Source organism: Euprymna scolopes, chromosome 7, assembly GCF_053919585.1.
Source record: "Euprymna scolopes isolate OS-2025 chromosome 7, ASM5391958v1, whole genome shotgun sequence".
NCBI lineage: Eukaryota > Metazoa > Mollusca > Cephalopoda > Sepiida > Sepiolidae > Euprymna > Euprymna scolopes.
Window position 1 is genome coordinate 62,713,678 of NC_136488.1, and position 17,243 is coordinate 62,730,920.

General features: G+C 37.0%; 1 protein-coding gene across 1 annotated transcript in view; it reads left to right on the plus strand.

The window, feature by feature from the left end:
* The window catches only part of LOC145279767 (uncharacterized), a 139,805-nt gene that overhangs the window by 77,317 nt on the left and 45,245 nt on the right, over nucleotides 1-17,243 (plus strand). The window contains exon 2 of the mRNA XM_080131084.1: nucleotides 17,155-17,212. Coding sequence (XP_079987210.1) covers nucleotides 17,155-17,212 — 58 coding nt within the window. The remainder of the gene's footprint in view (nucleotides 1-17,154; nucleotides 17,213-17,243) is intronic.

Genomic DNA, 17,243 nt, shown 5'->3' on the forward strand with positions numbered 1-17,243 from the left:
TGTTTTGCGAACGGCAGAATCACTAATTTGTTTTGTACAAACAAGGTATTTTTTTTTTTTGTTTTTTTTTTAATTAAATTCAATATTTCAGGACTTTACTAATTATCTTTGAAACAGACCCAGAAAACTAATATTTATCTTTTAAAGGATTTTTACAATTAATTTATTTAACTTCAATATGCGATATATGTTGCCTACATAAACCCCCGGATTAAAGCAACGATGAGTCTGGCCAGTATCAGATGGGTAACCATTTTGTGAACACTAACCGCCGTATGTGTTGTAGACAACTCTTGCATCTAGTATCACGTTTGATCATCTTAGCCTTGCCATCAGGACCAAGTGTTTCTGGACAAGAAAGTATGGTAGATGCAAGTCCCTCATACTTAAAACTAACTAAAGCACAAGTTACAGCAAAAAGGAAAGGGGGTAATAACTATTTCTAAATACGAACAACTGTGTGTAGGCCTTATGACCTTCTGTAGGTGAGGCAATATCACGCAACAACAAATTGCTGCAACAAATTATTGTATTTTTAGCAAAATTCGCAGTTATTTATCGATTTTTTTTTCCTTTTTTTGGTATTCATTCTTCAAAGTATTATCAAAGGTTTATTAACAATATTGGGCTCACTAAAAGAAAATTTATTTATTTTTCTTTGAAAAAGTGTTTTTTTTTGTTTTTGTTTTTGTAAAAATAATGAAAATATAACTTTTTTGCTAATCTGAAAGATAATTATTATTAACATATTCAACAAACTTCAAAAGATCAAAAATCATTCAAATTCGGATTTTAAACCTTACAATCTGATACGTGCACACTTTTTATCTACAATCCTCACTCTCCCCACAATAAAATATATTTTGTTCGGTTTCGGCTGATTATTTTAAGCATATTTGTAACCACAATTAAAGAAGGGAGTTGTAGGCATATATATATATATATATATATAATTATCGGTTATGAAAAAAAGTACACTGTTATAAAGTTCATTCTTCACTTAATAATCGTGGAAATTTCGTATAATTGGATAATCACTCGATTCTTGATTAATTTTTAAAGAGACTCCATTAAAAAAACACTTACTCCCTCCGTCCGTTTTAGCCGTGCCTAATTATAACGGACATATTTGTTTAAAAAAGAATATTAATTATATCATATCTTTTTAAATATATTAACGGCTATATGACATTATAAAGGAAATCTTAGTTTTTTTCATAACGCTATGCCCTCCCCCGCCACCATTTTATATTTTTTAAATCTCCAACGATGTTTTCCGTTTCTGAAATGGGACAGTCATACATTTCATTACATCAAAAATATATTTTTAAATATTTGTACTAGTGTTTTGTTTACTTTATTTCATTTATCCAGAGGAAGTGTCGCAATAAAAAGATCCTTTTTTTTTATTTCGCTCTCTATATACTTGATCAATTTACGTGATTTTTTTTTTTTTTTTTTTAAATATGAAATTTTTATTTCGTAACAGGTACGTACATCATAAAGATTTTTCTATATATGTATATATTAAAACAAAAATTGTTTTAATTATTTAATTAGGTTGAATTATAGACAATAGCCCCCCTTTTTTCTTTTTTTATAATAAGGGGGAGTAATTCCTTAATGAGTGACTTTGGGTAATCTGCACTTGGCAGTAAAGTTATTTTCACACATCTGTTTCTATTTCATCAGAATTATTTGTAACACAGAATATGACAAAGTAGACTGAACTTTCAATCATAAAATATTTTGAACGTGAGCTAATACCTGTGCATCATTATCTACCTTCACAAAAGGTGATGTTGAGCTAATACTAAGAAAGAAGCTTTGTTCATGGGATCTACGTTTTGATTTAGGCATAGTTATAGAGTGGAGAAAGTTTTTGACAGTGGATTTAGCTAGACGGGTGTTTTTTGTGAAAGATTGGCAAGGGGGGACCAGAGATTGGAGTTCAGACGAGCACCTGCCATGGAAATAGCGATAAAACAAAGATAGGCTTGCAACGTCTCTTCTGTGGGAGAGAGGTTGCAGGGTAGAGAAAAGGGCATCCCCCACTAAGCCACGAAGTCTATTTTGTACACTGTCAAGGCAGGATAGGCTATTTTTAGCAGCTCCTGCCCAGATATGGCAGCAGTATTCCATCCTCGGACGTACTTGGCTTTTATATAGAGAATTGCATCAGTAGTAAGATATCTTCTGGAGCAGTAGAAGGATCCCACCATCTTTCCAGCGACCTTAGCAACAGACTTGATGTACGTGTTCCATTTCAGATCAGGAGTGAAGGTCAAGCCCAGAAGCTTGTCAAAACATGGGGCTTCTCCTAGACAAGAGCCATCCATTTCAATTGATGCCAGATGGGGATCAGAGCGTTGATGATGTAAAGATAGGAGCTTGATTTTAGATGCATTAAAAGTAACCAGCCACCTCTTCCCCCACTGTACCACATGCTCGAGATCAGAGGAGAGAGAATCAGAGAGAGCTTTGTCATTTACAACCTTTGATGTGTTGCAGTAGATGGTCGTGTCATCAGCATAGATGCCAACGAATGATTTAAGTATGTGTTTAGGGAGATAATTGATGTAGATCAGGAAGACAGTTGGGCCCAGCATGAACCCTTGAGAGACTCCAGCATTAATACAGCAGGCCTCTGATTTTTGTCCATCAACCACTACTCTTATGAGCCCATCAGAGAGAAATGATTTAATGATTGAGAACATTTCCAGTTATACCATAGCTGAAAATCTTGTGAAGTAGGCCTTTATGCCATACCTTGTTGAACGCCTTTGATATGTCAAGAGCAATTGCCCTGGAAGGAAGCCTTTGTCAAGAGATTCACTAATTCTATGAGATATAACCATTAGCACATCTATGGTAGATCTTGCAAAACGCAAACCATACTGCATGTCACTAAGGTTATTTCTGCTGAGGTGGTTGACTACTTCTCTATTTAATATGGATTCCAACAACTTACTCATGACACACAGGAGACTTATTGGTCTGTACTGATAGGGAGGTGACTTATCACCTGAATTCTTAAATACAGGGCATACTGATGAAGTTTTCCAGGGTGTTGGAAAGCACTTCTCCTTAAGGCAACACTTAAACAGTTTCGTAAGTATGGGAGCAAGTTCTGGTTGAAGCTTTTTTAACACTATAATTGGGATGCTGTCAGGGCCAGTTGCTTTACTGGAATCAATGTTCTTGATTAGCTTGGCGACCTCATGCATAGATATTTGTATGTTACCTAGCGTGTTCTGTGTTATAGGAGGAAATATAGGGAGTTGATGGCCTTCGTTGCATAGGGTAGAATTAGCTGCAAAGTTCTTTGCAAATAGTTTGGCCTTGTCTGATGCTGACGATGACCTCTGATCCATTGATGATGGTTGGGATAGAACGGACACTTCTGTTCAGGATCCTATTTGTTATTTGCCAAAACTGGTGGGAACCAAGCTGCTGATCAGCTACTTTGGATTTAACAGACTGGGCATATAGCTCTCTTGCATTTTTTATTACTCTTTTACAGTGGTTGCTGGCAGTCCTGAAATCAGGTTTAGTCTCAGTGTATTTATTACGTTCGTAGCTTTGGAAAAAGTGATTTCTGGGGAGAACCATGGCTGGCTGTTAGGTTTTTGTTGGAATTTTTTAGAAGGTATGAATCTGTCTATGCCTACAATTAACCATTCGGTCAGGTCTGATACTATAGAGGACACATCCTTTTTAAACATGGAATGCAGAGGTAGATCAGATATAAATGTACGGAAGCTATCCCAGTCAGCCATGGATTATCGGTATACAGTATGGTGGAAGGGTATGTCTTGGGACTTATTACATTTCATTTTTATCTTAACTGATACGACGGAGTGGTCGGAGGATCCTAGAGGAGAAAGAACGGAACATGAACATAGCTCAGGGGAAGTTGAGAGAAAAAGGTCTAGGAGGCTTGGCTTGCATATTGACCTGTAGTATCGGGCACATGGGTGGGCTCACAAACAATCTGAGTGAGGTCATAAGCAATGGAAAAATCATGACAGAACCTTCTCTTATCGTCCATCTTATTTGAGTGGGTTAGCCATTCCACGTTATGGATGTTGAAGTCACCACAGATGAGAATGTTAGCCATGGGATGTGCAGACAGGATGTGGTCTTTTTTCTCAGATATGCTATTAAAGATAGTAACTCCGCTGTTATGGGGCCGATAGAGGGCAAATATAAATGCAGTGGTGTAAGCAAGTGCAACCAAGAAGCACATATAAGGTAAATTAGGGTCTTCTCTGGAGATATCCCTGCCACATGGGAAGCCATCTTTAATGTAGGCACATATTCCATGCTCATGGCGATCTTGGGGGTCAGATTTAGATATTAAGTTAGAGTATCTGTTAATTATGAACTCATCTAGGGAAATGGTCGGCCCTATTCCAGTTTCACTTAGAAAGAATATGTCCCGTTTCGTCTCCTGTAATTGTGTTTCAACCTCTGCAAGGTTGGAACGTAAACCCCTGATGTTGGAGAAGGAGATATGGTGTAGGGGTCTATGTTGGAAGATGGGGTTCTAGGTTTATTCGAGTTTTTTTTTCTGGAGATGTTTCATATTAACACATTCAAGTAACTTACTCATGACGCACAGGAGACTTATTGGTCTGTACTGAGAGGGAGATGAGCGATCACCTGAATTCTTAAATACAGGGCATACTGATGAGATTTTACAGAATGTTGGGAAGTAATTCTCCTTAAGACAATGTTCAAACAGTTTTGTAAGTCGGGCGCTAGTTCTGGTAGAAGTTTTTTGAGTACTATAATTGGAATACTGTCAGGGCCGGTTGCTTTACTGGAATCAAGGTTTTTGATTAGCCTGGCAACATCATGCACAGATATTTGTATGTCATATAGCATGTTTTCTGATACAGGAGGAAATATGGGGAGTTGGTGGCCTTGGTCACATAGGGTACAATTGGCTGCAAAGTTCTTGGCAAAGAATTTGACTTTGTCTGATGCTGACGAGATTACCTCAGGTTCATTGATGATAGTTGGAATAGAGCACAGGATTCTGTTTGCTGTTTGCCAAAACTGTTGTGAACCAAGCCGCCACTCAGCCACTTTGGACTTGACAGTATATTATGTGTGACTCCAACTATTTCTAAACAAGACCATTTCAAGTAGTGAGGGAAAGCAAGAAAACAAATAATAAGTCAAATGAACTTCCCCTTACACACATACTAAATAAAAAAATCAGCAACAGGTATTTTTTGTTTAGGTCATTAGAAATGATAATCTATATATATAAATCTCAAACGTCTGTGTGTATGTATGTATGTATGTTTGTTTGTAACGCTAAAACTTATGACAGACACAACCAGAGTTGACAAATTTGGTATCATATTGAAGCCCCATCACCCGGATGACAAATATCGAAATTTCACGTCAAACGGACCACTAGAAGTGGGTCAACTGATCAGTTTTATTCAAGGGGGCCCCCCCAAATCCCAAACATCTGTGTGTATGTAGGTTTGTATGTAACGCTAAAACTTTTGATAGACACAAATAAACTTGACAAATTTGCTATCATATTGAAGCCCCATCACCCGGATGACAAATATCGAAATTTCACGTCAAACGGACCACTAGAAGTTGGTCAACTGATCAGTTATCTTCGAGGGGGGGCCCCCAAAAAACCTGTCATTATCTATATATATAAAAGACAAATGTTTGTTTGTAACGCTAAAACTTGAGATGAAAGATTCCTCTCCCCTAAGAATAAAACATATGTTCAATATCTGCTTTTGTTTTTTCATTGTTTATACAGTCCCGAGCAACGCCGTGTAGCCCTGCTAGTCTATAATATAAATCTCACGTGTATGTATGTATATATTATGTTGGTGTGTCTACCTAAAACTTTCGACAGAGGCGACGGATTTTCACGAGATCAGTATTATTTTGAAGCACAACCCTTTGGACAACAAATATCGAAAAATTGCCTAAAAACATTAATTCGTTCACCCCCAACTTGTCACTTTTTTACTTTTTTTGCCGATATTTTCGAAAGTCATTACCTCTTTTCAATTGTCTTGCCTTAATTTAAATCTGTCACTTCCGGTTTGGCGATGGATGCAACAGCAACATCACTTTTTTTTTTTCTCCTTAATGATACGGGTTGGAGCCTACCTGCCTACTACCACTTCTTTTTTTTTTGTTTTTGCTCAACACACACCTCCAAACACCCAGGCAAGACCAACCCAACATTGCACTAGATTTAATGAGGAACATTGTCCTTTTCCACCATCCTCATACTTGTTTCTTTTTATTAGTCCTTCCTCATTTGCTTCTAAATATAGTTGAAAGCAATTGAAAACATTAGGAAACTCCCCAATACATATACATATGGTTTAAATTTCATAAAAAATCAGATATATGTATTTGAAATTTTAAAGGGAGAGGAGTCTGCCCTCGTAATTTCTCTTAAAAGTGAGCACATAAAAATTTAGCATATTAAAGCGCACATAAATTTAGGACCACTTCCATTGTCTTCCTCAGAAAATTTTACATATAAATATATTTTTATTGTTTTTATAGATTCTCAAAGATTTCTTTATATAGGGAACATATAGACATCTATAAAAGTGAACGTGTCTGTGTACATTTCTCTACGCAATAACTCTGTCAATTTTTAGTCTACAGACTCGAAATTTGATATACAGGGTACTGAGATTTGGGAAAATCGATGTGATCGATTTTCGGTCAGAAATTTGGCTGTTAAGGGGTCAAAGTTCAACGATTTGACATTTGAGAAATCTACCAAACTCCTCCGACAAGTTTTGGTCTAAACACTTGAAATTTTAGATATAGGTTCCTTGGACATGGATCTAACTTAATAACTTGATTTGAGCCCCAAAAAATAAATGTTAAGGGGTCATAATAGGGGTCAAAGTTAAAAAAATTGACCGTTTTTTTTTGTTTTTTATTTTTTGCTCAGCATACACCTCCAAACACCTGGGCAACATGGGGCACCCATGCTAGTATATCTAAAAGTGAACGTGTCTGTGTACATTTCCCTACGCAATAACTTTGTCAATTTTTAGTCTACAGACTCAAAATTTTATATACAGGGTACTGAGATTTGGGAAAATCGATGTGATCGGTTTTTCGGTCAGAAATTTGGCTGTTAAGGGGTCAAAATTCAACGATTTGACATTTTAGAACTCTACCAAACTCCCCAACAATTTTGGGTATAAACACTTGAAATTTTAGATATAGTTTCCTTGGACATGGATCTAAATTTATAACTTTATTTGCGCCCAAAACAATAAATTTTAAGGGGTCATAAAAGGGGTCAAAGTTAAAAAAAAATTGACCATTTTTTTTTTTGTTTTTTTTTGCTTAGCATACACCTCCAAACGCCGGGTAACCATGCTAGTATATTTATATATCAATAGGATAGAATGTGTATTATTTATTATCTGCATGACACTTACATCTGAGTGACTGTCGTTTTAATTGTTATGGACTTCCATTTCTTGTAATAAATAATTTTACCAAGAATTATTCAAAAGTTTTGGTTTTGGTTTCGATTCAAGCTGATGCACCCAAGTTATATGGATATGTTTATTTTTGAAATCGCAACTTTATATTATATAAAAATCGATAGAACATTAACTCTGTAATAATATATACAAAATCTGCAAGAATTAAAAAATCATATTTAAGGGTACTTTACAACCGGGTTATGCCGGGCATCCCTGTTTGCTTAGTTAAGTAGTTTTTCAGTTTTAACAAAAGAGCTACAATAATATTAGTGTCTCTATTTATGTTGAACATCTACAGAATCTGCAATATATCGCATATGAATGAGTCTCCTGTGGAATTTCCACAGGTCCCACAAGTATATATTTTCATACTTATAGTTTGAGCTGAAATGATTTTACTCACAAAATATTAGGACAAGTATTTTATTTTTAAAATAATATTTATAATAGATATTTTCATTCCCTTTTATTATTCTTTCTATATATTTGCATATTAATTATCAGATGCACATAAAAAAAGTACTATATACATAATGTTTCAAGCAAATTACACCACTTTTTCACTGTCATATATATATATATATATATATACATATGTGTGTGTGTGTGTTTGATGGCTATGAGTAAAATACAAACAAAACTTTTGATTAAACAGATAAGTCAAGTTCCCAGATAATTCCAGTGATCAGCAGCAACATATCTGCAGAATATTTACGTGAAATTGGAAGTACAAAAAGCAACTAGAGGATTATAATTTAAAGTGTGTTTTAAGCTGTCTGATGATCGCTCAGTGTGAAATCTTTGGTACCATGTAATATATGTGCATGTATGGATGTAAACTGATAAGAAAAAGCTCATAAACAACCCTTGTTATAATTCTTTGGAGGTGTCTCCTGGAAAAGAAAAAGTTCAATACCTTAAACGGAAATTACAGTAATTTTATTTTCATTTCATTTGCAAACATGGAAGGGGAATTTATCTTCAAATATCTTTAATTTCGAATTAGAGCTACGGACTTATACAAGTAGATATTAATAAGGCTTTTAAAACCCCTTTTCTTTTTTTTTTTTTTAGATGTCGGAAATCGGCCATGTCACTAGTAAGGGTGCTGGAGCTAAACATTTCATCTGGGCTGACGTTATCCGCCTGATAGTCAGGGACCCAAACCTTGGATTAACCACTAAGAAGGCTGTCCTATCAGCAGGTGCAAAGTATTGGGGCTGCTGTATTGCCATCTGGTGAATGGATTCTGGACCATGCAGTAGTTTCTGGTGGGGTCTCTTGATGCCATACTAGTGGGTAATTGTTACGGCTTTACCTTATCATGTGCTACAAAAACAAATTTCCTATCTTTTTCTCTCCTGCTTTCCCTCTCTGTTCTGCTCTAACCAAGTCTATCGACCTGTTTCACAAATCCTAAATCCTCAACATGACAAATCTCCAGAAAAATATCACAAATAAACCTAGAACCTCATCCTCCAACGTAGACCCCTACTACCATGTCTCCTTCTCCAACATCAGGGGTCTACGTTCCAACCTTCCAGAGGTTGAAATCCAATTACAGGAGACGAAACGGGACATATTCTTTCTAAGTGAAACTGGAATAGGGCCAACCACTTCCCTAGACGAATTCATAATTAAAGGATACTCTAACTTAACATCTAAATCTGACCCCCAAGATCGCCATGAGGATGGAATGTGTGCCTACATTAAAGATGGCTTCCCATGTGGTAGGGATATCTCCAGTGAAGACCCTAATTTACCTTATATGTGCTTCTTGGTTGCACTTGCTTACACCACTGCATTTATATTTGCCCTCTATCACCCCCACAACAGCGGAGTTACTGTCTTTAAGAGCATATCTGAGAAAATAGACACACATCCTGTCTGCACATCCTTTGGCTAACATCCACATTTGTGGTGACTTCAATGTCCACAATGTAGAATGGCTGACCCACTCGAACAAGACAGATAAGGGAAGGTTCTGTCATGATTTTGCCATTGCCTGTGACCTCATTCAGATTGTTCATGAACCCACCCATGTGCTCGATACTACCGGTCAGTACGCTAGCCTTCTAAACCTTTTTCTTCCCTGAGTTATGTTCCGTTCTGTCTCCTCTGGGATCTTCCGACCACTCTGTTGTATCAGTTAAGGTAAAAACGAAATGTAATAAGTCTTCAGACGTACCTCTCCACCGTATGGTATATCGATACTCTATGGCTGACTGGGATAGCTTCCGTACATTTATATCTGATCTACCTCTGCATTCCATGTTTAAAAAGGATGTGTCCTCTATAGTATCAGACTTGACCGAATGGTTAACTGTAGGCATAGACCGAATCATACCATAAAAAAAATTCCAACAAAAACCTAACAGCCAGCCATGGTTCTCCCCAGACTGTGCTGCTTCCATCGCGCACAGAAATCACTTTTTCCATAGCTACCAACGTAATAGATGCACTGTGACTAGAGCTGCTTTCAGGACTGCCAGCAACCACTGTAAAAGAGTAATAAAAAATGCAAGAGAGCTATATGCCCAGTCTGTTAAATCCAAAGTTGCTGAGCAGTGGCTTGGTTCCCAACAGTTTTAGCAAATAGCAAACAGGATCCTGAACAGAAGCGTGCGTTCTATCCCAACCATCATCAATGGACCTGAGGTCATCTCGTCAGCATCGGACAAGGCCAAACTATTTGCCAAGAACTTTGCAGCTAATGCTATCCTACACGACGAAGGCCATCAACTCGCTGTATTTCCTCCTATAACAGACAACATGCTATGGAACATACAAATATCTGTGCATGAGGTCGCTAAGCTAATCAAGCACCTTGATTCCAGTAAAGCAACTGGCCCTGACGGTATTCCAATTATAGTGCTGAAAAAGCTTCAACCAGAACTTGCTCCCATACTTACGAAACTATTTAAGCGCTGCCTTAAGGAGAAGTTCTTTCCAACACCCTGGAAAACTTCATCATGTTTTTATGAACTCAGGTGATAAGTCACCTCCCTATCAGTACAGACCAATAAGTCTCCTGTGTGTCATGAGTAAGTTGTTGGAATCCATATTAAATAGAGAAGTAGTCAACCACCTCAGCAGAAATAACCTTAGTGACATACAATATGGTTTCCATTCTGCTTGATCTACCGCAGATTTGCTAATGGTTATATCTCATAGGATTAGTGAATCTCTTGACAAGGGCTTCCCCTCTATGGCAATTGCTCTTGACATATCAAAAGCCTTCGATAAAGTATGGCATAAGGATCTACTTCACAAGATTTTCAGCTATGGTATAACTGGAAATGTTTTCTCAATAATTAAATCATTTCTCTCTGATAGGCTCATAAGAGTAGTGGTTCATGAGCAGAAATCAGAGGCCTACAGTATTAATGCTGGAGTCCCTCAGGGGTCCATCCTGGGCCCAACTGTCTTCCTGATCTAAATCAATGATCTCCCTAAACACATACTTAAATCATTCGTTGACATCTATGCTGATGACACGGCCATCTATGGCAACACATCAAAGGCTGTAAATAACAAAGTTCTCTCTGATTCTCTCTCCTCTGATCTTGAGCGCGTGGTACAGTGGGGGAAGAGGTGGATGGTTACTTTTAATGTATCTAAAACCAAGCTCCTATCTTTACATCAACACTCTGATCCCCATCTGGCATCAATTGAAATGGATGGCTCTCAACTAGAGGAAGTTTCATGCTTTGATAAGCTTCTGGGCTTGACGTTTACCCCTGGCATGAAATGGAACACGTACATCAAGTCTATTGCCAAGCTCGCTGGAAAAATGGTAGGATCCTTCTACCGCTCCAGAAGATATTTCACTGCTGATTCAATTCTCCACTTATATAAAAGCCAAGTACTTCCAAGGATGGAGTACTGTTGCCACATCTGGGTTGGAGCTGCTAAAAACATTCTATCCTATCTTGACAGAGTACAAAATAGGCTTCATGGCTTAGTGGGGGATGCCCTTTTCTCTTCCCTGCAACCTCTCTCCCACAGGAGAGTTGTTGAGAGCCTGTCTTTGTTTTATCGTTACTTCCATGGCAAGTGTTCGTCTGAGCTCCAATCCCTGGTCCCCCCTGGCTGATCTTTCACGAAAAACACCCGTCTAGCTGAAACCACTCAAAATTTTCCCACTCTTTATCTGTGCCAAAATCAAAACGTAGATTCCAGGAACAAAGCTTCTTTCTTAGAAGTGCACGCTTGTGGAACGCTGTTCCGTCCGCCTGTTTCTCACAACTTGGTTGTCTTCAAGTCCAACATAAACAAATTCCTGATGAACCGCCCCCTTAAGTAGACACTTTATCAAATCTCAACATTAACGTACTGTACACACAATAACCCTTATCCCCGAGTGGCTTCCGGTCCTTGATAAGTGGTGACCACCTTGTAAAAAATATATATTTTTACTGAAATCATGTGATGTGCCAAATATGATTTGAAAAAAAAAAAATTCTTTTGGTATGTATGTGTATCACCTAGTCTCTCATAACTTTATATGGTATTGTAAAGTCAAAATAAATGGTCTGTTGCTCCTTCAGCTTTGTAGTGAACTGAATCTAGTTATCACCAACACCTTTTCTCACTGGAGAAACGAAGCAACCTGATTCCATCCAGTTTAGGTGTGACCACTTATTTGAGTATGTGGTATGTAGATGTGATCTAAGAAACTTTTACAAAGTCAGTAATGCATGATGCCAACTGTGACACTGAGCACTTAATGGTCAGAGGTAAGCTCAAAAAGTCGTTTCAATAGTTAAAGTACCTAAGTGTATTGATGTTTCCAACGTGCATCTCTCACTCTCTACCAATGACAAGGTCCTGGATATGACCTTAAACTATATCCAGTGGTGAGGCCCCAGCTTGCGGGCTTTGGGGAGTGTGCAGCCACCCTTTAATTGCCATTGCTCCCAGGTCCACTCTGACCCAGAGTGGTAGTACCTGTTAGGATCCCAACTATGGGTTAAATAGAAACCGACTTGAAAACAACAAATATATTCTATTAAAAAATCTTTCTTCAAAATCTTTGGATTCGGCATTAAAAAACCTGAAAAGGGTTGATATGCCGTAAAATAAAAACAACCAACCAACCAACCCAATCACAATGTACGAAATAGGTGTTGAGATTCCTCGATTGAGGCGTCTCATGTATCGAAACTGGTCTATTGATAACTTCAGTGCAATCAATCTTCAAATTAACAGGAAGCAACGAGGACTACATTTGAAACTTCTCATCTGTGAAGAGCAAGGTTCAGTGTTGTGTGCTAAATAAATAAAAAAAACAAATGATGATATGACCTCTTCAGGGACATAGACTGATCATGATCATATGAATGTTAAACAGTTTTCTGTTCTGCTCCATCAGGTATATGGTTCAAGGTTCTCAATTACGTCAATTGAAAAAGATGGAACAACCTTGTTGAAGACCTCGGATGAAATCATGCATCAACCACATGAACATTTTTGTGATCTCTTTCAAATTCCATCCAACATGGATGTTACACTAAAGGATATAATCTGTTGCAGTATCATTGATCCTGAACATGACACAAAAGTTTCTCATGTTGGATGCATAAAACAGATCAATTGAATAAAGCTGCTCTGGTGTTGAAATACTATGATATCAATGTCCATTGTGCAGTCTATTTTCTTTTTTCTATTTTTTTTTTTTTTTAAACCGAGATCACCACTTATCAAAGCCCGGAGGCCACTCGAGGATAAAGGTTAATGGGTATACATTAGTTAATGTGATTATAGCGTAGTAAACATAGGTAGTGGAAATTTTGTAAATTGGATTGCTTAGGGGGACAGTTCATACTTGTTTACGTTGGACTTGAAGATAATCAGATTGTAGTCAGCTGGAAAGCAGGCAAACGGAAGAGAGTTCCACAGGCATGCAGTTCTAAGAAAGAAGCTTTGTTCATGGAATCTGCATTTAGGTTTAGGCACAGATAACGAGTGTGGGAAATTATTGATAGAGGCTTTGGCTAGACGGGTGTTTTTCATGAAAGTTTGGCAAGGGGAGACCATAGATTGGAGCTCAGACGAGCACTTGCCGTGGAAATAACGATAAAGCAGAGACGGACTTGCAATATCTCTTCTGTGGGAAAGAGGTTGCAGGGAAGAGAAAAGGGGCAACCCCCATTAAGCTACAAAGTCTATTTTGAACTCTGTCAAGGCAGGATAAGCTGTTTCTAGCAGCTCCTGCCCAGATATGGCTTGGCATTATCGGTATGACCAAGTTGCCCAGGACTGGATAGACGACTTCCTAATTATATTATATAAAGGAAAAAAGTAGCAGCAATTGGAAATGAATTTGTATGACTCTTGCTTACCTGACTGGAGAAGCAGCCTATCTACTTGGATATCCTTTCTGAGTCCCAGTCTGATTTTAGATGTGGAATAGGGACTGTAGACATATTTTCTGTTAAGCAGCTTCTAGAATAATGTATTCAATAGTGTATGCCTCTGTCAGGTGTTTGTGAATGTAAGCAAAAAACATTTAATGCAGAACTCTCTGAAAAGTGCTTAGAAAATTTGGCTTTGCACCTGTTTTTACCGAGTTGAAGCAACTTCATCATTGTATGAAATGTTGCATGTGAAACAGTGATACACCAACATTGATCTCACTTTATCTGACAGCTGAGCTCTGGTATATTTTCCAAAATTGTTATATAGGTGTCTCTATATTAGACTCTGGACAACTGGAAAAATATTTAACCTGAGATTTCAAGCCAAACCCCTTGTTAAGGAGCTCTGTTATTTAAAGATTATTTGATATATTTAGGGAATACAATCCTATTTCAGTTACATAAATTCTTTCAAATTAGAAACAAGACACACTCTTGAGTCTGATTATTTTGTTCATTCTTGTCCACACAATAAAACGGTCGCTTTTTCACCTCAGCAGGAGGAGTTCTTTTCTTTATTTTCCTATGAAACCAACAAGAAAATTACACGTGAATGAGGCAACGTCCAAAAAATAACTTGTGTTGAACAAAAAATTAGTCCTTTTATGCTGCCGCATCAGACTCTCAACAATGCTTAAATTTGCATACATGTATTATTCTTGTACGAGGATTCCATGTTTATGCACCAGTGCTTCTCTACAGCGGACACATGAGTGTGCACTTATTGCTATATCTCTCCACACGATTACCGCAGTCATATGTTGATGAATATAATTTAGAAACACGCTTTCCAGAGAATATACAATCAGTTGAGGATCTTTTCATCAATACTTGTATCTGTTTTGGATTGGTGGTGAGCATTAAAAAAACTGTGCATGTCTGCATCTGCTAATATCTATGTGGAACCTGATGTCATTGTGCATGAGAAGCACCTCAGTCATTAAGGATTTTTTTGTTTTTTTCGGGGGGGGGGGGAGTACTTTACTCAATGATCAATCTCTTGATACATTAGAGGCATTTGGTAGATTGAATAGAGTATTGTTGCCACATTTGGCCTGGCGCATTTGCTACTAGTCTTTCAGTCTTAGACAGAGTTCCAAAGAGAGTCGCCAGCCTAATAGGTTCCGCACTGTCAGCTAAACTTCAATTGCTGCCCCATTGACAAAATGTTGCATCCCTCTGCCTGTTTAACAAATATTTTAATGGTAGGTGCTCTGACGAACTAGAAGCCCTTGTACCCCCTCAACATAAATACCTCTGACAAACCAGACAAGCAGCAAAATCCCATTCGTAATAGAAATCTCCAGATGTAAGAAAGCCTTCTACTCTAACAGTTTCTTCCCTAGGACTGCTAGACTTTGAATTCCTTTCTGGGTTTTTGCTTCCCTGGACTGTACTGACATACAGAAGTCCAGGTGTAATATAACAGACATCTTGCTGTTCAACTCCCTACATAGTATTCCTGCAAATTATGCCCCAGATAGTAGTCCTCTACATCAAAGCGGCACTGTGCCTTGTTTGGAGTGAAAATAATTTTAAAAAAAGTATGGGCTGATCGTGATAGAACTCTGGCAACTAAAACCTTAATATATATATCAGGTGTGTTGTCATCTTTACTCTGTGCATGGATGTTGTCTCAATTACACATAAAACGGCTCTAAAGAGCTCTTCAGCACTGCCAAGTTTCAGAGCCTGACTCATCGCCACAATGTTGCATCTCTGCATTTGTTTTTCAAGTACTTTAATCGAATATCCTCTGAAGAACTTGCTGCACTGATGTCCTCTTGATCTAAATATGTCCTCTTGATCTAAATATGCCCGAAAACCCCAACAGGCAGCAAAATCCTACTCCTGCACTGTAGAAATTTCCAGAAGCTGGAAGTTTTCTACTCTAATTGTTTCTTTCTTCATACTATTAGTCTTTAGAATTCTTCCTGTCCATTGTTTCCCCGACTATGTCAACAAGCAGAAATTTAAATGGAATGTGAACAAACATCTTGCTGCATAACTCTCCAGGTGTAGGTGTCTTCTAATTCATAGTAGCCCTTTACATCTTAGTGGCAATGTAACTTGTTTGGGATCAATTAAAGAAAAACAGAAAAAGGTATTAAGCATATATATATATATATATATATATATATATATATATATATATATATATATATATACACACACACACACACACACTAACTGTATCTATCCAACATTGTCCAGTAATGTATTAACTTGCACTTCATTTTTTTTTTTTTTTTTTTATTATTTTCAAACGTTTTCTCTCTAAATTTTATTTATTTTTCCAAAGAAAAAGAAGTCTAATGGATGAATACAAATATTTTTTCTCTCTCAAACAATGGTTAGTAAATCTGCAATCAGCAAATGGTTACCTCCCATTTTTTCAATATACAATGATCAATTTGACTAGATAAATTATTTTTTAGAAAGAATTAACACCATGGACAAATGTTCAACAAAATGAAATGGCTATTCAGAATGGATGTAGGAATGCAACTTTGATAAAAATTGAGAATCCATCTTACCTTACTTCACTATAAAGAATATAGACGGATTTCAACAATCTGAGTCCATTTTGAATTATTGCCGACTCTGGACTGCAAACACAATGAATTTTATCCACAATTTGATACTAGCTGCTTGATTTTCTGTCTCTTTTGACTCATGGACAATACAATTCACAGACCTGTTGCAGGGAGATTACAAGTTCTTTTATCTTAACTGATTCCAAGGAAGAGACATGTCCATATTTAAATTTCTTGAGAAAAGAACAACTGAAGTAATGCTTTGGCATTTTTCTAGTTTGTTTTTTTTCCAATAGCAATTGGACCTGATTTGAAACGTAAATTTTTTGAGACAATAAAAATTAAAACATTTTTTTTTGTTTGGAAAATAGAGCGTCTGGCACGAATGCATTGATATGTATATTATAAACAATTCAATGGAGTTATCAGAATAAGACTTAAATTATCAAGCATAATTTAATTGCAATTATTCCAAAATAATTCAAAACAATTCAATGGAGTTATCAGAATAAAACTTTAATTATCAAGCATAATTTAATTGTAATTATTCTATTTTTCTGTGGGTTAAAACTAATCTATTGCTTGAATTCATCTAGAAAATATATCTGCATACAAGATAAATTAATTTATAAATATTTGAAGATATAATGAATACACATTATTGGATTGTCATTCTTTCAGTCTCTGGACAATGGATGCGTGTATGGGAAGTCAATAGTGAAACAAGCAAGACATGAGGGTAAGTACATATGTTGCAACTAAAACAGCCT